This window comes from Mustela lutreola, chromosome 2 (assembly GCF_030435805.1).
Source record: "Mustela lutreola isolate mMusLut2 chromosome 2, mMusLut2.pri, whole genome shotgun sequence".
Lineage (NCBI taxonomy): Eukaryota > Metazoa > Chordata > Mammalia > Carnivora > Mustelidae > Mustela > Mustela lutreola.
The window spans coordinates 102,043,789-102,069,244 of NC_081291.1; the positions used below are offsets into that span (position 1 = coordinate 102,043,789).

Sequence of the window (25,456 nt, forward strand, 5' to 3'; positions counted from 1 at the left end):
CTTCTCTACTCAGCAGAGACCCTGCTTCCCTTCCTCTCTCTCTGCCTGCCTCTCTGCCTACTTGTGATCTCTGTCTGTCAGATGAATAAAAAAAAACCTTTAATAAATAAATAAATATAAATAAATAAAAGAACTATAATTAATACATATTCGATCTTTTGCTCTAACTTGCCCCATAACCATTTGATTACAGTTTTATAAATGGGAGCAAGAAATAACACCTGACCTAACAACCAGGAAGGAATCTTAAGAGTCTTCCCATTTTAGTATGGCCAAGTAGCTCCTCTTAGATTCATCCTCCCTCAGATAACAGCTATCAACTCTGGACATGATAGAAAAATAGCTACTTGAAAATTCAAGAGGACAACCAAAATCTAGAAGATACTGGAAGGCAGTCAATACTTGGAAGAAATGACATCAAGTTTCCCTTTTTTATGGTTTTTAGTCTAAGAACTAAACCAGTCAGCACCACACAGGACTAAAACTTAATAGAAAACATAGTCCCACTGCCTTGAAGAACCAGAGGACAGAATTCAGGAAAGCACAGATGCCGTTAAGTGAGGAGCAAAACATCATACAAGACTTATTAAGAGGAAATCCAAATCTTTCAAGTCTACTGTTTTCCTCAAAAGCTCTTCCTCAGACTGAACCAGACTCTCCCTCCCTAATAAATTCACCACACTCAAATCAATCAATTCTGCTTCTTACAACTACACAAAATAATTTTATACTTTCTCCTACATAACTGTTGGTCAAGCATTTTAGGATTGCCCTAATCTCTTCAACTATACTTTTCAGAGAGTGTGTAGCTCTATAATGGATATACAAGAGTGTAAAGCTGCTATGACTGAAACATAGAAATCATTTGATTCGGCCATCTTACTTAACAAAGGGAAGAAATGAAGCTCTAAGTGTTGATTTGTTTAAGGTCCCAGGCCAAAAAAAAAAAAAAAGCAGAGTATAAAATAGATAATTTAAGAGGAGGAGGGAAGATGATAGAAGAGTAGAGGACCGTCATTTCATCTGGTCCCTTAACTTCAGCTAGATAGCTATCAAATCATTCTGAACACCTATGAATTCAATCTGAGATCTAAGAAAAGAATGGCTGCAATTCTACAAATAGAAAATCTACCACTTTTTGCGAGGTAGGAGGAGAAGAGAAATGAATGAGTACATACCAGAAGATAAACTGATGGGGAGGGAGTCTCAGGAAGCCAACTACCAGAAAGTGATATAGCAGCAGAGTACAAAATCGCAACTTTTAGAAGTGTGCCCCAGTGAGGGACATCCTGCAGGTAATATGCTCAGATGGCAAAGTGGGACACAATCCTAGATGGGACAGTATGGTCTCAGGATCCTGGTGTCACAGAATGAACGGGCTTTTGTGGGTGCAACAGAGTTCCCAAGCACTGGAACAGGGAAGCTGACTACAATTAGCAAGCCCCAGAGTGGCCTCTCAGCTTGGTGTTCCCATAAACCAGAACCATGCCACTATGGATCAACCACTCTCCCAGCAGGGGTGCAGCAAGCAGCAAAACCATTGTGAGACCCTGCTTCTTCCCCAGGGAGAAGCAGGACAGGTACAGGCATGATGAGGCAACCGCTCCCTGAGCAGGGGCCCAGAAAAGCAGCCAGCCAGGTCTGACCAGCACCCACTTCCCTGGGAGGATTTGTGCAGGGGTGTACCACAAGAATCTGTAGTTTGGTGCACACAATAGGGATTGACTGCTTTTCCATGAGGTTGTGCTGAAGAGTGGGGCCCTGATCTTTAGCTCCAGGGCTGGAGATTAGGGTGCCACCATTTTTTTTTTCACCCTCTAAAGCAGCACAAAGAACCTGAAGGGAACAAAAGCCACACTAAAGCAACCCTAAGCAGCTTACACTGAAACCAGTCCTGTGACAAGGGGCAGTGCAACTGCCCAAGCAAAGACACCTGAGAATCAGTACAAAAGGTCCTTCCCCCAGTGGACCAGGAGGAACATTAGGTTAAAACCAAGTTTATGGATCACACAAAACTGAAAAACTCCTGGACTAGGGGAAAACAGTATATAGAACTCAAGGGTTTTCTTCTCACAATTCTTTAGTCTTTCAGTTTAAAATTTTCCTTTTCTTTTGTTTTCTTCCCTTACAACTCACTTATTTTATCAACTCTCTTTAAATCTTTTTTTTATTTTCATTTTACACATTTTATGGATTTATTCTTCATTTTTTATCTCCTTTCACTACATTCAATTTTATTTCAATATATATATGTTTTTCTTTATTTGCAATTTTGGGATAAAGTTTCTTCTAACAAAGAGTTCAAAATATACTCAGGACCAAGTGTATCAGCCTGTTCTGTCTACCTGTTTGATTATAATCTTTTTTCCCTTTTTATTTATTTTTTCTTTTTTGGTTTCTAATCTCTTCTGATATGCTTAGTGTATATTTTGCTGGGGTCATCATTGATATTTTTATTTTTTATTTCTTTTTTGTTCTCTTGTTCACCTAGTCTTCTCTGTATAAAAAGACTAGAAGGAAAAACTGTGAGAAAAAAAAGAACAAGGGGCAGTAATCACTGCCAGAGGCTTTATAAATATGGATATTGGTAAGATGTTGGCGACAGAATTCAGAACAATGATTATAAAGATACCAGCTGGGCTTGAAAAAAGCATAGAAGACACTAGAGAATTCCTTTCTGGAGAAATAAAAGAACTAAGATCTAATCAGGTTGAAATAAAAAACAGAATTGATGAGATACAATCAACAATGGAAGCTCTTACTGCCAGGATAAATGAGGCAGAAGAGAGAATAAGTGATATAGAAGATAAAATTATGGAGAATAAAGAAACCAAGCAAAAGTGAGAAAAACAGTTACTGGACCATGAAGGGAGGATTTGAAAGATCAGAAATATCATAAAGCAAAACAGTATTAGAATTATTGGGATTCTAGAGGGAGAAGGGAGAGCAAGAGGGACAGAAGGGATACTGGAGCAAATTAGAGCAGCAAACTTCCCTAAACGGGGGAAAGAAATAGGCATCCAAGTCCAGGAGACACAGAGAACCCCCCTCAAAATCAGTAAAAATAGGTAAACACCCCAACATATAATAGTGAAACTTGCACATCTCAGACACAGACAGAAAATCCTGAAAGCAGCCAGGGTACAAGAGATCTATAACCTACAAGGGTAGAAACATCAGACTGGCAGAAGACCTATCCACAGAAACCTGGAAGGCCAGAAAGAACTGCCATGATATATTCAGGGTGCTAAATGGGAAAAATATGCAGCCAAGAATACTCTCCAGGGCTAGGATGTCATTCAAAATAGAAGGAAATATAAAAAGCTTCCGGGACAAACAGAAACTAAAAGAATTTGTGATCACCAAACCAGCCCTATATGAAATATTACAAGGGATACTTTAAGCAAAGACATAACCCAGAAGTAACACAGACCAGAAAGGAACAGAGACAATATGCAGAAACAGTGATTTTAAAGGTAATACAATGGCACTAAATTCGTATCCTTCAACAGTTACTCTGAATGTAAATGTAAATAGTCCAATCAAAAGACACAGGGTATCAAGCTGGATAAAAAAGCAAGACCTATCCATATGCTATCTACAAGAGACTCATTTTAGACCCAAAGACACCTCCAGATTTAAAGTGAGGGGGTAGAAAACCATTTATCATGCTAATGGACATCAAAAGAAAGCTGGAGTAGCAATCCTTATATCCAACTAGATTTTAAACCAAAGACTATAATAAGAGATGAAGAAGGACACTCTTCATAATTAAGGGACTATCCAACTAGAAGACCTAACAATGGTAAATATTTATGCCCCTAACACGGGAGTAGCCAATTAAATGAGCCAATTAATAACAAAACTGAAGAAACAAATCGACAATAATATAGTAATAGGAAGGGACTTTAACAACCCCCTCACTGAAATGGACAAATCATTTAAGCAGAGGAAGGAAATAGGACTTTGATGACCACTGGACCAGATAGACTTCACAGATATATTCAGAGCATTTCATCCTAAAGCAGCAGAACGCACATTCTTCTCAAGTGTACATGGAACATTCTCCAGAATAGATCACACACTGGGTCACAAATCAGATCTCAACGAGTACCAAAAGACTGGGATTATATTCTGTATATTTTCAGACCACAATGCTTTGAAACTGGAACTCAATCACAACAACAACTCTGGAAAGAACTCTAATACATGGAGGCTAATGAGCATCCTACCAAAGAATGAATGGATCAACCAGGAAATTAAGAATTTTCAAAAATTCATGGAAACAATTGAAAATGAAAACAACTATTCAAAACCTTTGGGATGCAGCAAAGGCAATCCTAAGAGGGAAGTATACAGCAATACAAGCATTTCTCAAGAAACAAGAAAGTCTCAAATACACAACCTAACCTTACACCTAAAGAAGCTGGAGAAAAAAACACCAATTAAAGCCTAAACCCAGCAGGAGAAGAGAACTAATAAAGATTAGATAAGAAATCAATGAAATACAAACTAGAAGAACAGCAGAACAGATCAATGAAACCAGGAGCTGGTTCTTTTTGAAAAAATTAGTAAGACTGATAAACCCCTGGCCAGACTTATCAAAAAGAAAAGAGAAAGGACCCAAATAAATAAAATCATGAATGAAAGAGGATAAAACACAGCCAACATCAGAGAAACACAAACAACTGTAAGAACATATTATGAGCAACTATATGCCAACAAATTAGGCAATATGGAAGAAAGAGATGCATTCCTAGAGACATATAAGCTACCACAACTCCCAAAACTGAATGAGGAAAATAACAGAAAACCCGAACAGACCCATAACCAGCAAGAAAGCTAAAACAGTAATCAAAAATTTCCCAACAGGGGTGCCTGGATGGCTCCGTGGGTTAAAGCCTCTGCCTTCGGCTCAGGTCATGATCCCAGGGTCCTAGGATAAAGCCCCGCATTGGGCTCTCTGCTCAGCCGGGAGCCTGCTTCCCCCCTCTCTCTCTCTCTGCCTATTTGTAATCTCTGTCTGTCAAATAAATAAATAAAATCTTTAAAAAGAAAAAAACATTTCCAACAAAGAAGACTCCAGGGCCAGATGGCTTCCCAAGGAAATTCTACCAAACATTTAAAGAACTAATACCTATTCTTCTGAAGCCATTTCAAAAAACAGAATGGGGGAGGAGGAGTCAAGATGGCGGAGAAGTAGCAGGCCGAGACTACTTCAGCTAGCCGGAGATCAGCTAGATAGCTTATCTAAAGATTGCAAACACCTGAAAATCCATCGGCAGATCGAAGAGAAGAAGAACAGCAATTCTGGAAACAGAAAACAACCACTTTCTGAAAGGTGTTTTCTTTTTTTTTTAATTCTTTTCTTTTTTTTTTTCTTTCTTTCTTTTTCCTTTTCTTTTTTTTTTCTTCCTTTTTGAACCTCTTTTTATCCCCTTTCTCCTCCCAAACGATTTGGGATCTCTTCTAATTTGGTTAAAGCATATTTTCCTGGGGTTGTTGCCACCCTTTTAGTATTTTACTTGCCCCCTCATATACTCTTCTCTGGACAAAATGACAAGACGGAAAAATTCAACACAAAAAAAAGAACAAGAGGCAGTACCGAAGGCTAGGGACCTAATCAATACAGACATTGGTAATATGTCAGATCTAGAGTTCAGAATGACAATTCTCAAGGTTCTAGCCGGGCTCGAAAAAGGCATGGAAGATATTAGAGAAACCCTCTCGAGAGATATAAAAGCCCTTTCTGGAGAAATAAAAGAACTAAAATCTAACCAAGTTGAAATCAAAAAAGCTATTAATGAGGTGCAATCAAAAATGGAGGCTCTCACTGCTAGGATAAATGAGGCAGAAGAAAGAATTAGTGATATAGAAGACCAAATGACAGAGAATAAAGAAGCTGAGCAAAAGAGGGACAAACAGATACTGGACCACGAGGGGAGAATTCGAGAGATAAGTGACACCATAAGACGAAACAACATTAGAATAATTGGGATTCCAGAAGAAGAAGAAAGAGAGAGGGGAGCAGAAGGTATACTAGAGAGAATTATTGGGGAGAATTTCCCCAATATGGCAAAGGGAATGAGCATCAAAATTCAGGAGGTTCAGAGAACGCCCCTCAAAATCAATAAGAATAGGCCCACACCCCGTCACCTAATAGTAAAATTTACAAGTCTCAGTGACAAAGAGAAAATCCTGCAAGCAGCCCGGGAAAAGAAGTCTGTAACATACAATGGTAAAAATATTAGATTGGCAGCTGACTTATCCACAGAGACCTGGCAGGCCAGAAAGAGCTGGCATGATATTTTCAGAGCACTAAATGAGAAAAACATGCAGCCCAGAATACTATATCCAGCTAGGCTATCATTGAAAATAGAAGGAGAGATTAAAAGCTTTCAGGACAAACAACAACTGAAAGAATTTGCAAACACCAAACCAGCTCTACAGGAAATCTTGAAAGGGATCCTCTAAGCAAAGAGAAGCCTACAAGTGGTAGATCAGAAAGGAACAGAGACCATATACAGTAACAGTCACCTTACAGGCAATACAATGGCACTAAATTCATATCTCTCAATAGTTACCCTGAATGTGAATGGGCTAAATGCCCCTGTCAAAAGACACAGGGTATCAGAATGGATAAAAAAACAAAACCCATCTATATGTTGCCTCCAAGAAACTCATTTTAAACCCGAAGACACCTCCAGATTTAAAGTGAGGGGGTGGAAAAGAATTTACCATGCTAATGGACATCAGAAGAAAGCAGGAGTGGCAATCCTTATATCAGATCAATTAGATTTTAAGCCAAAGACTATAATAAGAGATGAGGAAGGACACTATATCATACTCAAAGGGTGTGTCCAACAAGAAGATTTAACAATTTTAAATATCTATGCCCCCAACGTGGGAGCAGCCAACTATATAAACCAATTAATAACAAAATCGAAGAAACACATCAACAATAATACAATACTAGTAGGGGACTTTAACACTCCCCTCACTGAAATGGACAGATCATCCAAGCAAAAGATCAGCAAAGAAATAAAGGCCTTAAACGACACACTGGACCAGATGGACATCACAGATATATTCAGAACATTTCATCCCAAAGCAACAGAATACACATTCTTCTCTAGTGCACATGGAACATTCTCCAGAATAGATCACATCCTCGGTCCTAAATCAGGACTCAACCGGTATCAAAAGATTGGGATCATTCCCTGCATATTTTCAGACCACAATGCTCTAAAGCTAGAACTCAACCACAAAAGGAAGTTTGAAAAGAACCAAAATACATGGAGACTAAACAGTATCCTTCTAAAGAATGAATGGGTCAACCGGGAAATTAAAGAAGAATTGAAAAAAATCATGGAAACAAATGATAATGAAAATACAACGGTTCAAAATCTGTGGGACACAACAAAGGCAGTCCTGAGAGGAAAATATATAGCGGTACAAGCCTTTCTCAAGAAACAAGAAAGGTCTCAGGTATACAATCTAACCCTACACCTAAAGGAGCTGGAGAAAGAACAAGAAAGAAACCCTAAGCCTAGCAGGAGAAGAGAAATCATAAAGATCAGAGCAGAAATCAATGAAATAGAAACCAAAAAAACAATAGAACAAATCAACGAAAGTAGGAGCTGGTTCTTTGAAAGAATTAATAAAATTGATAAACCCCTGGCCAGACTTATCAAAAAGAAAAGAGAAAGGACCCAAATAAATAAAATCATGAATGAAAGAGGAGAGATCACAACTAACACCAAAGAAATACAAACTATTATAAGAACATACTATGAGCAACTCTACGGCAATAAATTTGACAATCTGGAAGAAATGGATGCATTCCTAGAAACATATAAACTACCACAACTGAACCAGGAAGAAATAGAAAGCCTGAACAGACCCATAACCAGTAAGGAGATTGAAACAGTCATTAAAAATCTCCAAACAAACAAAAGCCCAGGGCCAGACGGCTTCCCGGGGGAATTCTACCAAACATTTAAAGAAGAACTAATTCCTATTCTCCTAAAACTGTTCCAAAAAATAGAAATGGAAGGAAAACTTCCAAACTCATTTTATGAGGCCAGCATCACCTTGATCCCAAAACCAGACAAGGATCCCACCAAAAAAGAGAGCTATAGACCAATATCCTTGATGAACACAAATGCGAAAATACTCAACAAAATACTAGCCAATAGGATTCAACAGTACATTAAAAGGATTATTCACCACGACCAAGTGGGATTTATTCCAGGGCTGCAAGGTTGGTTCAACATCCGCAAATCAGTCAATGTGATACAACACATCAATAAAAGTAAGAACAAGAACCATATGATACTCTCTATAGATGCTGAAAAAGCATTTGACAAAGTACAGCATCCCTTCCTGATCAAAACTCTTCAAAGTGTAGGGATAGAGGGCACATACCTCAATATCATCAAAGCCATCTATGAAAAACCCACCGCAAATATCATTCTCAATGGAGAAAAACTGAAAGCTTTTCCACTAAGGTCAGGAACACGGCAGGGATGTCCATTATCACCACTGCTATTCAACATAGTACTAGAGGTCCTAGCCTCAGCAATCAGACAACAAAAGGAAATTAAAGGCATCCAAATCGGCAAAGAAGAAGTCAAATTATCACTCTTCGCAGATGATATGATACTATATGTGGAAAACCCAAAAGACTCCACTCCAAAACTGCTAGAACTTGTACAGGAATTCAGTAAAGTGTCAGGATATAAAATCAATGCACAGAAATCAGTTGCATATCTCTACACCAACAGCAAGACAGAAGAAAGGGAAATTAAGGAGTCAATCCCATTTACAACTGCACCCAAAACCATAAGATACCTAGGAATAAACCTAACCAAAGAGGCACAGAATCTATACTCAGAAAACTATAAAGAACTCATGAAAGAAATTGAGGAAGACACAAAGAAATGGAAAAATGTTCCATGCTCCTGGATTGGAAGAATAAATATTGTGAAAATGTCTATGCTACCTAAAGCAATCTACACATTTAATGCAATTCCTATCAAAGTACCATCCATCTTTTTCAAAGAAATGGAGCAAATAATTCTAAAATTTATATGGAACCAGAAAAGACCTCGAATAGCTAAAGGGATATTGAAAAAGAAAGCCAACGTTGGTGGCATCACAATCCCGGACTTCAAGCTCTATTAGAAAGCTGTCATCATCAAGACAGCATGGTACTGGCACAAAAACAGACCCATAGATCAATGGAACAGAATAGAGAGCCCAGAAATAGACTCTCAACTCTATGGTCAACTAATCTTCGACAAAGCAGGAAAGAATGTCCAATGGAAAAAAGACAGCCTCTTCAATAAATGGTGCTGGGAAAATTGGACAGCCACATGCAGAAAAATGAAATTGTACCATTTCCTTACACCACACACAAAAATAGACTCAAAATGGATGAAGGACCTCAATGTGCAAAAGGAATCCATCAAAATCCTTGAGGAGAACACAGGCAGCAACCTCTTTGACCTCATCCGCAGCAACATCTTCCTAGGAACAACGCCAAAGGCAAGGGAAGCAAGGGCAAAAATGAACTATTGGGATTTCATCAAGATCAAAAGCTTTTGCACAGCAAAGGAAACAGTTAACAAAATCAAAAGACAACTGACAGAATGGGAGAAGATATTTGCAAACGACATATCAGATAAAGGACTAGTGTCCAGAATCTATAAAGAACTTAGCAAACTCAACACCCAAAGAACAAATAATCCAATCAAGAAATGGGCAGAGGACATGAACAGACATTTCTGCAAAGAAGACATCCAGATGGCCAACAGACACATGAAAAAGTGCTCCATATCACTCGGCATCAGGGAAATACAAATCAAAACCACAATGCGATATCACCTCACACCAGTCAGAATGGCTAAAATCAACAAGTCAGGAAATGACAGATGCTGGCGAGGATGCGGAGAAAGGGGAACCCTCCTACACTGTTGGTGGGAATGCAAGCTGGTGCAACCTCTCTGGAAAACAGCATGGAGGTTCCTCAAAATGTTGAAAATAGAACTGCCCTATGACCCGGCAATTGCACTATTGGGTAATTACCCTAAAGATACAAACGTAGTGATCCAAAGGGGCACGTGCACCCGAATGTTTATAGCAGCAATGTCCACAATAGCCAAACTATGGAAAGAACCTAGATGTCCATCAACAGATGAATGGATCAAGAAGATGTGGTATATATACACAATGGAATACTATGCAGCCATCAAAAGAAATGAAATCTTGCCATTCGCGACAATATGGATGGAACTAGAGCGTATCATGCTTAGCGAAATAAGTCAAGCGGAGAAAGACAACTATCATATGATCTCCCTGATATGAGGAAGTGGTGATGCAACATGGGGGCTTAAGTGGGTACGAGAAGAATAAATGAAAGAAGATGGGATTGGGAGGGAGACAAACCATAAGTGACTCTTAATCTCACAAAACAAACTGAGGGTTGCTGGGGGGAGGGGGTTTGGGAAAAGGGGGTGGTATTATGGACATTTGGGAGGGTATGTGTTTTGGTGAGTGCTGTGAAGTGTGTAAACCTGGTGATTCACAGACCTGTACCCCTGGGGATAAAAATATATGTTTATAAAAACAAAAAAAAAAAAAAAAACAGAATGGAAGGAAAACTTCAAAGTCATTCTATGAGGCCAGCATTACTTTGATCCAAAAACCAGACAAAGACCCCACCAAAAAGGAGAATTACAGACCAATCTATCTTATGAACATGGATGTAAAAATTCTCACCAAAATACTAGCCAATAGGATCCAACAGTATCTTAAAAGGATTATTCACCACAACCAACTGGGATTTATTCTTGGGCTGCAAGAGTAGTCAACATCCACAAATGTGATATACTACATAAATAAAAGCACTAGAACCATATGATTCCCCTCAATAGATGCAGAAAAAGTATTCAACAAAGTACAGGTTCCTTTCTTAAAACTCTTCACAATGTAGGGATAGAGGGAACATACTTCAATATCATAAAAGCCATATATGAGTAGCCCACAGTAAGTATCACTCTCAATGGGGAAAAACTGAGAGCTTTTCCCCTGTCAGGAACACGGCAGGGATGTCCACTATCACCATAGCTATTCAACATAGTACTAGAAGTCCTAGCTTAAGCAATCAGACAACAAAAAGAAATTAAAGCATCCGAATCAGCAAAGAATCAAAGTCTCACTCTCTGCAGATGATATGATACTCAATGTGGAAAACCCAAAAGATTCCACCCCAAAATTTCTAGAACTCATACAGGAATTCAAAAAAGTGGCAGGATATAAAATCAATACACAGAAATCAGTTGCATTTTGATATACTAACAACAAGACAGAAGAAACAGAAATTAAGAAATTGATCCCACTCACAATTGTAACTAAAACCATAAGATACCTAGGAATAAACCTAACCAAAAGGGTAAACCATCTGTACTCTAAAAACTACAGAACATTTATGAAAGAAATTGAGGAAGACACAGAGAAATGGAAAAACATTCCATGCTCATGGATTGAAATAATAAATATTGTTAAAATATCTACATTACCCAGAGCAATCTGCACATTCAATGCAATTCTTATCACTATATCATGAACATTCGTTTCTACAGAATGAATAATCCTAAAATTTGTATGGAACCAGAAAAGACCCCAAACAGCTAGGGGAATGTTAAAAAAAGAAAACCTGGTGGTATCACAATGTTGTACTTCAAGTTAAATTACAAAGCTGTTATCATTAAGATAGTACAGTAGTGGCACAAAAACAGACACATAGATCAGTGGAACAGATTGGAGAACCCAGAAATGGACCCTCACCTCCATGGTCAACTAATCGTCGACAAGCAGAGAAGAATATCCAATGGAAAAAGGACAGTCTCTTGAATAAATGGTGCCGGGAAAACTGGACAGCCACATGAAGAAGAATGAAACCAGACCATGTTCTTATACCATACACAATGACAAACTCAAAATAGATGAAAGACCTAAATGTGAGACAGGAATCCATCAAATCCTAGAGAATACAGGTAACAACCTCTTCAACCTTGGCTGGAGCAACTTCTTGCCAAACACGTCTCCAAAGGCAAGCAAAACTAAAGCAAAAATGAACTACTGGGACTTAATCAAGTTAAAAGCTTCTGCACAGAAAAGGAAACAGTCACCAAAACTAAAAGGCAATGTATGAAATGGGAAAAGATATTTGAAAATGACATATTAGATAAAGGGCTAGTACCCAAGATCTACAAAGAACTTACCAAACTCAACACCCAAAAAACCAAATAATCCAGTCAAGAAATAAGCAGACAATATGAACAGACATTTCTCCAAAGAAGACATACAAATGGCTAATATACACATGAAAAAAATGCTCCACATCACTTGGCATCAGAGAAACAAATCAAAACCATAGTGAAATACTACTTCATACCAGTCAGAGCAGCTAAAATTAATAAGTCAGGAAATGACAGATGCTGGCGAGGATGCAGAGAATGGGGAATCCATTGGTAGGAATCCAAGAATTGGTTGGTAGGAATCCAAGATGGTGCAGTCACTCTGGAAAAGAGTATGGAGGTTCCTCAAAAAGTTGAAAACAGAGCTACCCTATCATCCAGCAATTGCACTACTGGGTTTTACCCCAAAGATACAAATGTAGTGATCCAAAGGGGCACCTGCACCCCAATGTTTACAGCAGCAATGTGCACAATGCTCAAACTATGGAAAGAGCTGAGATGTCCATTGACAGATGAATGGATAAAGATGTGGTGTGTATATATACAATGGAATATTACTCAGCTACCAAGAGAAATCTTGACTTTGCAGTGATGTGGATGGAACTAGAGGGTACTATGCTAAGCAGAATAACTCAATCAGAGAAAGAAATTATCGTAAGATCTCACTGATATATGGAATTTGAGAAACAAGGCAGAGGATGTTGGGGAAAGGAGGCAAAACCGAATGGGAAGTCATGAGAGAGGGAGACAAACCATGGAAGATTCCTTTTTTTTTTTTTTTTAAATAAAGATTTTATCTATTTATTTGTCAGAGAGAGAGAAAGAGAGAGTGAGCACAGGCAGGGAGAGTGGCAGGCAGAGGGAGAAGCAGTCTCCCCACTGAGCAAGGAGCAACTGAGGAATTACTGAACTCTACATCTGAAACTAATGATGTAGAGTATGTTGGCTAATTGAATTTAAATTTAAAAACAAGTTAATAAAATAAAACAAAATAGGTAATTTAAAAATCACAGTAGGGGGACAGTTAGAAGAAACAAAGCAATATGGGGATAGGCTGGTACCACAGCTATAAGAACAAATTACCAGAGGAAAAACCAAGAAGTAAGAAAAAAATCAAGATTAACAAGTTATTTGAGAGGAATGAAAAAGCTTCTAAAATAAGCCTTGAGAAGTTAAATAAAGCTATTGAAGTAGGAAAGTAATGTCTTCTGAGCATTAGACCCAGAAAGGAAAGACTAATCAGGATACCAGGAAAGTAACCAGTTACCCCAGTATTGTGCCTACAGAATCAATTACAACCTTATTTCCCAAGAACTAAAAACACTACTAAGAATAGTAGTGAATGAGCATTAATGAGGGCCCTTGATGTGATGAACACTGGGTGTGACATGCAACTGATGAATTACTAAATTCCACATCTGAAACTAATGATATACTGTATTTTGGCTAATTGAATTTAAATTAAAAAAAAAAAAAGAATAGTTTGGCGACCATGGCCATTGCTGCTATGAACACTGGGGTATAGATCGCCAAACTGTGGAAAGAACCAAGATGCCCTTCAATGGACGAATGGATAAGGAAAATGTGGTCCATATACACTATGGAGTATTATGCCCCCATCAGAAAGGATGAATACCCAACTTTTGTAGCAACATGGACGGGACTGGAAGAGATTATGCTGAGTGAATTAAGTCAAGCAGAGAGAGTCAATTATCATATGGTTTCACTTATTTGTGGAGCATAACAAAAAGCATGGAGGACATGGGGAGATAGAGAGGAGAAGGGAGTTGGGGAAAATTGGAAGGGGAGGTAAACCATGAGAGACTATGGACTCTGAAAAACAATCTGAGGGTTTTGAAGGGGTGGTGTTGGGAGGTCAGGGTACCAGGTGGTGGGTATTATAGAGGGCACAGATTGCATGGAGCACTGGGTGTGGTGCAAAAATAATGAAAACTATTATGCTGAAAATAAATAAAAAATAAATTAAAAAAAAAGAATACTAGTGAACCAAAGAGCAAAACAAGGTATAATTTTAAAAATAAAAATAAACAGATTTCTTATACAGAGTTAAGTCTAGGCCAACTGCAGTGTGCACATGTGATATGCCAGCCTCCATATATTCTATACAAACTTCAAAAAAATTGAAGATTCTTACATAAAATTATGAATGAAAAGGGAGAGATCACAACGAACACCAAGGAAGTAGAAACGATCATCAGAAGTTATTATCAACAGTTATATGCCAATAAGCTAAGCAACCTAGATGAAATGGATGCATTCCTGGAAAACTATAAATTCGCAAAACTGAATCAGGAAGAAATTGACAACCTGAAAAGACCAATATCTAGTAACGAGATTGAAGCGATGATCAAAAACCTCCCAAAATACAAGCGCCCAGGACCTGATGGATTCCCTGGGGAATTCTACCAAACTTTCAAAGAAGAAATAACACCTATTCTCCTGAAGCTGTTTCAAAAAATTGAAGCAGAAGAAAAACTTCCTGACTCTTTCTATGAAGCCAGCATTACCCTGATCCCCAAACCAGGCAAAGACCCTACCAAAAAGAAGAATTTCAGATAATATCACTGATGAATATGGATGCTAAGATTCTCAACAAGATCCTAGCAAACAGGATCCAACAGCACATTAAAAAGATTATCCACCATGACCAGGTGGGATTCATCCCTGGGCTACAAGGATGGTTCAACATTCGCAAATCAATCAATGGGATAGAACAAATTAATAAGAGAAGAAGAGAAGAACCACATGGTCCTCTCAATTGATGCAGAAAAAGCATTTGACAAAATCCAGCATCTGTTCCTGATTAAAACGCTTCAAAGTATAGGGATAGAGGGAACATTCCTGAACTTCATAAAATCTATCTATGAAAGACCCACAGAAAATATCATCCTCAGTGGGAAAAAGCTTACGTCCTTCCCTTTGAGATCCTTGTTCAACATGGTATTAGAAGTCCTAGCAATCAGACAACAAAGGGAAATAAAAGGTATCCAAATTGGTAATGAAGAAATCAAACTCTCTCTCTTCGCAGATGACATGATTCTTTATATGGAAAACCCAAAAGACTCCACCTCCAAACTACTAGAACTCATACAGCATTCAGCAACATGGCAGGAAACAAAGTCAATGTGCAAAAATCAGTGGCTTCCTTATACACTAACAATGAAAAACAGAAAGGGAAATTAGAGAATCGATTCCATTTACTATAGCACCAAGAACCATAAGATACCTGGGAATAGGGACGCCTGGGTGGCTCAGTTGGTTAAGCAGCTGCCTTCGGCTCAGGTCATGATCCCAGCGTCCTGGGATCGAGTCCCGCATCGGGCTCCTTGCTCCGCAGGGAGCCTGCTTCTCCCTCTGACTCTGCCTTCCACTCTGTCTGCCTGTGCTCACTCTCACTCTCTCTCTCTTACAAATAAATAAATAAAATCTTAAAAAAAAAAAAAAAAAAAAAAAAAAAAAAAAAAAAAAAGATACCTGGGAATAAACCTAACCGAAGAGGTAAAGGATCTGTACTTGAGGAACTACAGAACACTCATCAAAGAAACTGAAGAAGACAAAAAAAGATGGAAGACCATTCCATGCTCTTGGATTGGAAGAATAAACATTGTTAAAATGTCTATACTGCCTAGAGCAATCTATACTTTTAATGCTATTCCGATCAAAATTCCACCGGTATTCTTCAAAGAGCTGGAGTAAATTATTCTAAAATTTGTATGGAATCAGAAGAGACCCCGAATCGCTAAGGACATGTTGAAAAACAAAAATAAAACTGGGGGCATTGTGCTCGCTTCGGCAGCACATATACTAAAAAAAAAAAACTGGGGGCATCATGTTACCTGATTTCAAGCTTTACTATGAAGCTGTGATCACCAAGACAGTATGGTACTGGCATAAAAACAGACACATAGACCAGTGGAACAGAGTAGAGAGCCCAGATATGGACCCTCAACTCTATGGTCAAATAATCTTCGACAAAACAGGAAAAAATATACAGTGGAAAAAAGACAGTCTCTTCAATAAATGGTGCTGGGAAAACTGGACAGCTATATGTAGAAGAATGAAATTAGACCATTCTCTTACACCGTACACAAAGATAAACTCAAAACGGAAAAAAGACCTCAAGGTGAGACAGGAATCCATCAGAATCCTAGAGGAGAACATAGGCAGTAATCTCTTCGATATCAGCCACAGCAACTTCTTTCAAGATATGTCTCCAAAGGCAAAGGAAACAAAAGCGAAGATGAACTTTTGGGACTTCATCAAAATCAAAAGCTTCTGCACAGCAAAGGAAACAGTCAACAAAACAAAGAGGCAACGCACGGAATGGGAGAAGATATTTGCAAATGACAGTACAGACAAAAGATTGATATCCAGGATCTATAATGAACTCCTCAAACTCAACACACACAAAACAGACAATCATATCAAAAAATGGGCAGAAGATATGGACAGACATTTCTCCAATAAAGACATACAAATGGCTATCAGACACATGAAAAAATGGTCATCATCACTAGCCATCAGGGAGATTCAAATTTTAACTACATTGAGATATCACCTTACACCAGTTAGAATGGCCAAAATTAGCAAGACAGGAAACAACATGTGTTGGAGAGGATGTGGAGAAAGGGGAACCCTCTTACACTGTTAGTGGGTATGCAAGTTGGTGCAGCCTCTTTGGAGAACAGTGTGGAGATTCCTCAAGAAATTAAAAATAGAACTTCCCTATGACCCTGCCATTGCACTCCTGGGTATTTTCAAAGATACAGATGTCGTGAAAAGAAGGGCCATCTGTACCCCAATGTTTACAGCAGCAATGGCCACGGTCCCCAAACTGTGGAAAGAACCAAGATGCCCTTCAATGGACGAATGGATAAGGAAGATGTGGTCTATATACACTATGGAGTATTATGCCTCCATCAGAAAGGACGAATACCCAACTTTTGTAGCAACATGGACCAGACTGGAAGAGATCATGCTGAGTGAAATAAGTCAAGCAGAGAGAGTCAATTATTATTATTAATTATTAATTATTAATAATTATTACATGGTTTCACTTATTTGTGGAGCATAACAAAAAGCATGGAGGACATGGGGAGTTAGAGAGAAGGGGGTTGGGGTAAATTGGAAGGGGAGGTGGATCATGAGAGACTATGGACTCTGAAAAACAATCTGAGGGGTTTGAAGTGGCGGGGGGGTGGAAGGTCGGGGTACCAGGTGGTGGGTATTATAGAGGGCACAGATTGCATGGAGCACTGGGTGTGGTGAAAAAATGATACTGTTATTCTGAAAATAAATAAATGAAAAAAAAAAATTGAAGATTCTTGTTCACCAAATGGCTGACTAAATGTGAATATTTGGGATTTAACTCTACAGGAAACTAATGAAAGTAAGTATCGGGACAATACTCTATTTCTCAAAAGGTACCACTTTCAGTACTCCTGTCTCTAACCTCGACCTTAAATTATTTTGCTGGCGGCAGTCATAAACCTAGAAAGCACCCCTTACAACAGGAACCCAAGGCAATCTAATTGATTCAGTTACAGTGGATGAAACTTTAATCCGCTACCATGTGGCTATATGAGGACAAAGAATATTCTGTGTCAAGTCACTGGATTAAAGAACTGAAGCTGCAGAAACCTTAACAGACCACACAGTTTAAACTTCTAATCAAAGATGAAATTCCTGCGTAAAGAATGTGCCTCTCCTATTCAAATGCCTCACTGCAGTATTTCTTGATCCCGTTATCCTTTTTCAATTCTCTGAAAGCCTAGGTCACATTTCACGTCTACATTTTCTGTTGGCCTTGTATTCTGTGTATGTGTGGCCTAGAGCCCAGCTAGAGTGCAAGCTCAATTAGAAAGGACAGCATTTAGTGCTGTACTACTTTAGCCTCATAAATTTTTGTGATTTGTGAAGATCTGCTATCATGGGAGACTTTTCCACTCAGAAAATGTGTAGTATATCCCATTACCATACCTTGGAGACTTGCTCCTCTGACTGAGGTTCTGTAGGCAAAACAGTCCCTCCTTGTGCCTTCATTTCTTCTATGTGTTTATTCAAAGAAGTTAATTTGGCCTTAGCATGAAGTTTTAGTTTTTTTATTTTGTTATCAGCAGCTTTTCTTTCTTCCTGTCAGAGAACAATGACAGTAAATATATAAATGTTTATTCATCATGTACCTAATACATAACAAAAGTATTCTTAGGAGCCATCATTTTACAGTATTAGGGAAATAAGAATCACATTCTCCAATAATCGAAGTGGAAAAAAAAGTCTAAGCAAATATTGTGTCTATCTTTTATCCAATGCTTGGCAAGAAAAGAGAAAACCGCAGTACCTGTAGAACTTCATCTTTTTGCTGCAATTGAATGTCCTTCTCTCTAATGATTTCTTTTAGCTCCACCACCAACTGCTCAGCATAAGCCAGGCGCTCCAGAACATCCTCTTGTGTCTTATCATTAAATTCCATGTCAGATTCTTGGGGTAATGCCTAGTATTTAGATAAAAAGTTGCCAGTGCATCAGAGAAAGAGTATTAGTGTCCATAAAAGAGTTTCTTCATTCCAACTTCATCTTATCTTTTGCCCATCTCATTTCCATACTTAAGAAATCTTTCCAACTCTGATCTAATAATACTTATTATCATATCCATTAAAATCATTAATTTGTAAATGTGAAGCATTTCACAAAACAAAACATTATCTCATTTATGGTATTATCCTAACTTTACCAAAGAGAAAAATAAAAGGGAGCAAAGATAACAAACTATTAAGTGGAGGAGCCCAAAATTTAAATTTAAGGGAGCAGTTGAATAAAATTATCTTAACCACTAGGCAGTACTGCTTGTCTTTCAGAAAACTAAAGGACTTCTTTTGATTCCTCATGTGGCTATCAAAAAATATAATACAAGCTGTAAGAGAAGTGTTGATAAATTTACAATAGCAAACATATTTTCAAATCTGAAAGGTGCCCCAGTTCTGCCACTTATTATTCAAACCTTTCCCAGGGAACAGGACATATATCTGAGGAGAAGTTAAAACAATTCATCCAGGATTTGATTCCCTTCACTGTGACTCACAGACTACAAAATTACAGGAGAAGGATCATTATAAAGTATCAATACTTTTCTTAATCCTCTCTTCCACCTAGCAAAATGGAGGCTGCTCAAAACCTTCTATCTTAAATTCTTTCCCTCAGAAGAACATGGAATATATGTCTCATCAGTTTAATTCAGAACAGAGCTACTCACAGGGTCTAGGGAAGCCCTCATATTCTCATCAGTGTCCTCTCCTGATAATTCATGCAAAACAACATTCGCTAATCCTGATAATCGGCTCAGCATTTCTGCAAGAAAAAAAAAAAAACACAGCAATCACTATAATGGATACAGACTTCTCATTTATCATCTATAAGTGAAATAAACTGTATAGGTGATATATATTAGACATAGAAAATAGCATGATGTCTTTAAAAATACATCTGAGTATGTACAGTGTAGTTACATAGTGTTCTTTTTGGTGGCAACTGCACTGCACTTCAATTAACACCAACATTTTCTAAATAAAATAAATAAAATACAGATATGTAATTGTTTAGTGGCAAATAATATTTTTGAAGTTATCTTTAATCCCTTTTCTTTCATCATAACTTCATTTACAAACATGAACTTCTAACATTTCTTCCCCGGCCAGCACGTTATTTTCTCCTACTTTGCCAAAAATTCATGCATATTATGTTGCAAAATTCTTTTTATGCACCCCCCCATGAACTCCATTCTTTCAGGAGGGTTTCCTGATAAACTATATGATTTTGCTAAAATTTAAATATAATATTTAAATATAATATAATAAAATATTAATATTCAAATAGCATTAAACTCATATATTAGCAGAGAAGGAAAAGGAAAAGGAATTTACATCAGCAACCTATGCTCCTTCTGTATGAAATTAGAAAAAGAAGAGCGAAATAAAACAAATAAAAGCAGATAAAAAAGAAACTAAGGTTAGAGAAGAAACCAATAAAACTGAAAAGAGAAAAACAGAGAAAATCAATAAAACCAAAAGTTGGTTCTTCGAGAATGGGTTCAAACTTAAATGACCTAAAACGTAACACAGACAACTACATCAAGGAGAAGTTATATACAAACCTAATGGTAACCTTATATCAAAAACCACTAACAGGACGCCTGGGTGGCTCAGTGGGTTAAAGCCTCTGCCTTCGGCTCAGGTCATGATCCCAGGGTCCTGGGATCGAGTCCCGCATCGGGCTCTCTGCTCAGCAGGGAGCCTGCTTCCTCCTCTCTCTACCTGCCTCTCTTCCTCCTTGTGATTTCTGTCTATCAAATAAATAAATAAATCTTTAAAAAAAAAAAAAAAAACCACTAACAAATGTGCAAAGAATAAAGAGAAAGAAATCCAAATGTGTCATTAAAGAAAATCAGCAAATCATAACAGAGAAAGACAAGAAATGACCACACAGGTAATAAAATGGCAATAAATATGTATTAACAATTATTCTGAATGTAAATGGACTAAATGCTCCAACCAAAAGATACAAGGTGATAGACTGATGAAAAAAATAAAATCTATCTATACGCTGCCAATAAGAGACTCACTTCAGACCTAAAGACACAAGCAGATTCAAAGTGAGGGAGTGAAGAAATACTTATGCAAATGGATATCAAAAGAAAGCTAGAGTGGAATAGTTATATCAGATAAATGGGAGTTTAAAACAAAGACTGTAGCAGAAGACAATGAATAACTCTGTATAATAAAGGAGACAATCCAACAAGAAGACATAACAACTGTAAATATTTATACACCCACCCAGGAGCACCCAAATACATAAAACAATGACAAACATAAAGGAACTAATCCATAATAATACAGTAATAGCATGGGACTTTAACAACCCACTTACATCAATGGACAGATCATCCAAACAGAAAATCAAGAAGGAAACAATGCCTTTAAATGACACACTGGAACTGTGTGTGTGTAAATGGATGATGGGCATAAAGAGGGCACCTGTATGCTATATGCAAGTGATTAATCACTAAATTCTAACCCTGAAACTAATACTGCACTATATATTAACTAACTTGAATTTAAATAAAATCTTGAAAGCAAAAAAAAATCTTGAGAAGAAACAAACAAACAAACCGGACCTTTTTTTTACACCATACAAAAAAATAAATTCAAAGTGAAATAAAGACTTAAATGTGAGACCTGAAACCATAAAAATCCTAGAAGAGACACAGGCAGTAACCTCTTTGACATTGGCCATAGCAACTTGAGAGATATCTCCTGAGACAAGGGAGAATAAGCAAAAATAAACAGTTGGGACTACATCAAAATAAAAATTTCTGCACAGCAAAGGAAACATCAACAAAACTAAATGGCAACTTGCAGAATGGGAAAAGATACTTGCAAATGACATATCCAATAAAGGGTTTATATCCAAAATATATGAAGAACTTACAAAATCCAACACCTAAAAACCAAATAATCCGATTAAAAAATGGGCAGAAGACATGAACAGACATTTCCCCAAAGAAGACATACAAATGGCCAACAGACACATGAAAAGATGTTCATCATTACTTACCATAAGGGAAATGCAAATCAAAACCACAATGAGATATCAGGTGTCAGAAGAGTTAAAAATCAACAACACAAGAAACAACAGGTGTTGTCAAGGATGTGGAGAAAAAGGAAACTTCTTGCACTATTGGTGGAATACTAACTCATGCAGCCACTCTGGAAAAGAGTATGGAGATTCCTCAAAAAGTTAAAAATAGAACTACCCTACAATCCAGCAACTGCACTACTAAGTATTTACCCAAAGGATAAAAAACACTAATTCAAATGGATACATGTACTCCTTTTTTTATTTGCAATAGCCAAGATATGAAAGCTGCCCAAGTGTCCTTCAATCAATAAATGGATGAAAAAGATGTGAGATATAGATAGATAGATAGATAGATAATATATATATAAAATATGAGATATATGTATATATATATATTATCTATCTATCTATCTATATCTCACATCTTTTTCATCTATTTATTGATTGAAGGACACTTCAATAGAAGTGTCACTTCAATAGGACACTAGGACAATAGGACATTTATTGATTGAAGGAAACTTCAATATTCATATTCAATAATAGAATATTATTCAGTCATAAAAAAAGAATGGAATCTTGCCATTTGTAATGAATGATTGGAGAGCTAGGAAGTATAATGTGAAATGAAATAAGTCAGTCAGATAAAGACAAATACCATATGGTATCACTCATATGTAAAATTTAAGAAAAAAGTGAGCAAAGAGGAGCAAAAGAGAGAGAGACAAAGAAACAGACTCTTGGGCGCCTGGGTGGCTCAGTGGGTTAAGCCGCTGCCTTCGGCTCGGGTCATGATCTCAGGGTCCTGGGATCGAGTCCCGCATCGGGCTCTCTGCTCAGCAGGGAGCCTGCTTCCTTCTCTCTCTCTCTCTCTGCCTGCCTCTCAGTGTACTTGTGATTTCTCTCTGTCAAATAAATAAATAAAATCTTTTTAAAAAAAAAAAAAAAAAAAAAAAAAAAAAAAAAAAAAAAAAAAAGAAACAGACTCTTAATCATAGAGAACAAACTGATGGTTACCAGAGTTGAGGTGCGGGGTGATGGGTTACTAGGTGATGGGGATTAAGGAGTATACTTGTTGTGATAAGTACTGGGTGATGTAAGGAATTATTTAATCCCTATATTGTACACCTGAAACTAATATAACACTACATGTTAGCTAAGTGGAATTAAAATAATTTTAAGTTGGTTTTTTGAAAAGATCAAAAAAAATTGATAAAGCTCTAGCCAGGCTGATCAAGGAAAAACAAAGAAGACACAAACTATCAATATCAATTATGAGAAAGGAAAAATCACTATAGATCTAATATACATTAAAATATTACAACATACATTAAAATACTATAATGCTACAAATTAATTCAATTCCCATAAATTCATCAACATAGAAAAAAATGGGACAATTCTTTAAAAGATACAAGCTAACAAAACTCATTAAAGAAGAAAAAGACAACGTAAATACACATACACACATATACACATAAATTCCTACATCCCTTATTTATTATTTATTTATTCACTCATTCAGATTATGTCAATAGCTAGTCCATAAACTCTTTGAAAGTGAAAGTATTAATACTTCATAGGAAAAATCAAAAAAGAACTATACTGTACATAGCACTATTATAGGTAATCATGCTAAATTTTATGTTTAATGATAAAATGTTGTTTGGTCTTTAAAAGCCTGAGCAGGGAGAAATACAAGAGCTCTTGCACAAAATAAGTACCTGAATAAAACCAATTTCTGCTAAAGTTTTCTTCTACTCTGAGAAGTAATAATGTTTAGGGCAATCGTGGTCCTTAACTAAGAAAGTAGTGGAGTTTGTTTCTATAACAGGTTATCCTGAATAATCTAACTAGCATATAACATTTAGGAAAGATGTATGAAACAGGAAAGAAAACCACTCCTCAAAGGGCAACATAGGACCATGTATTAGTATATATGTAACTACTAAGAAGACAACACAGGCTCACATTTAAGTAAATGGGATCATATATAACCATTCACTTAAGCTGTGAGACTCATAACTATAGTTAGTTTAAAAAAAAAAAATCACGACCCACCATTACTAAACTAAACTTTCTTACTAGACTAAACTTTCTTTTCAACTCTAGAGATTGAATTTTCTATAGTAATCATTAATCAAGGAAATGAACACTAAAACTAAAGTCTTTATTAGGCACAGAGATTTGTACTAATCAAAGAAAGTCATAGCAGAAACTAATTTATCAAACAAATTCACTTCATCTTCAGATTTTTCACACCACATTAGGAACAAGCACATACACACACACACACAAAATCAACCAACTGATGGGACTCTGAGAAGATGGGTGTAGGAGACAGCACTGATTGTGGACCTTCCTGAATTCCCACATAAAAACTGACAAAGCAGATAACAAAGCCAAAAACCTATATACAGCTTCCACAAAACAACAAAAACTATGTTGCAAAATTTCCCACAAACTCTAAAATAAACACAATATAGACAAACCACCAGCAGACACAAGATCTGCATGTCAGTTGCTGTCCATATGGAAGGAAGAGGGAAGTGAAGGGGGATGGCAGAATGTTCCACCCCAAATATGCCATCTGGACATAAAGATTATTTTGAGCTAAAGGTCACTGAAAAACAGCAGGAACAAAAAGATGCTCTGACCACCCCTTTTTCTTCCTGAAAGCAAGATATAAAAACCCACATGGAAGATGTCCTGGGAAAGTAACATTCTTATCTGCAGGGATGGAGACTTGAGGCTGAGAGGAATTTGTAAAAACAAATCTTGTCTGTGAATCCTTATCTTCCTAGTCACTTCTCCATGAGTAACCACCCCTTTGCCTTGTATCATTATCACAATTTATAGTTCTCTGTCCAACTCAATATATAAGTGTTCTACTCTAACTGCTTATTTTGGTCTTCATATCCTTATGAGTGCTCCAGTGTCACTTAAAATTTATACTTAATAAATCTGTATGCTTTCCCTGTTAACCTGTCCTATGTAAATTTAATTCTCAGGCCCAGTGAAAAACCTTAAAGGTACAGAGGTAAAATAATGCTCCCCTATAGAAGCTCTAAGAAGTGACAGACAGGATACCAAGAGAACCAGAAAGGAACTAGTGGATATTCACTGGAAAATGTGCTGAGCCAATTAAAGAACAGCAAATGAAAAAGAGGTATATCCTTTCTCCAACAGCACCTAAATGCAAGGAACCTGCAAGGTCTGAAATAGCTAAAGAGCCTGGGCCCCATGAACTCTCAAAAATGAAGTCAGGGTTCTCTTTCAGAACAGGGTCTCTATTGAGGATGGAATCAAAATTCATTAAGACAGAGTTAAGCCGCTGCCTTCGGCTCAGGTCATGATCTCAGGGTCCTGGGATCGAGTCCCGCATCGGGCTCTCTGCTCAGCAGGGAGCTGCTTCCCTCTCTCTCTCTCTGCCTGCCTCTCCATCTACTTGTGATTTCTCTCTGTCAAATAAATACATAAAATCTTTAAAAAAAAAAAAAAAAGACAGAGTCAACAACATGGGGGCTTAAGTGGGTAGAAGAA

At 37.3% G+C, this 25,456-nt stretch overlaps 1 protein-coding gene across 3 annotated transcripts in view; it reads right to left on the reverse strand.

Moving 5' to 3' along the window:
* Nucleotides 1–25,456, reverse strand: part of GOLGB1 (golgin B1) — a 126,964-nt gene that overhangs the window by 87,341 nt on the left and 14,167 nt on the right. For all 3 annotated transcript variants that reach the window (XM_059162798.1, XM_059162799.1, XM_059162800.1), the window contains 3 exons: nucleotides 19,536–19,630; nucleotides 18,625–18,777; nucleotides 18,264–18,416 (listed from right to left, as the gene is read on the reverse strand). In XM_059162798.1, the coding sequence (XP_059018781.1) occupies nucleotides 18,264–18,416; nucleotides 18,625–18,777; nucleotides 19,536–19,628 (399 nt within the window). In that variant the 5' untranslated portion in view covers nucleotides 19,629–19,630. Of the gene's footprint in view, nucleotides 1–18,263; nucleotides 18,417–18,624; nucleotides 18,778–19,535; nucleotides 19,631–25,456 lie in introns of those variants that run through there.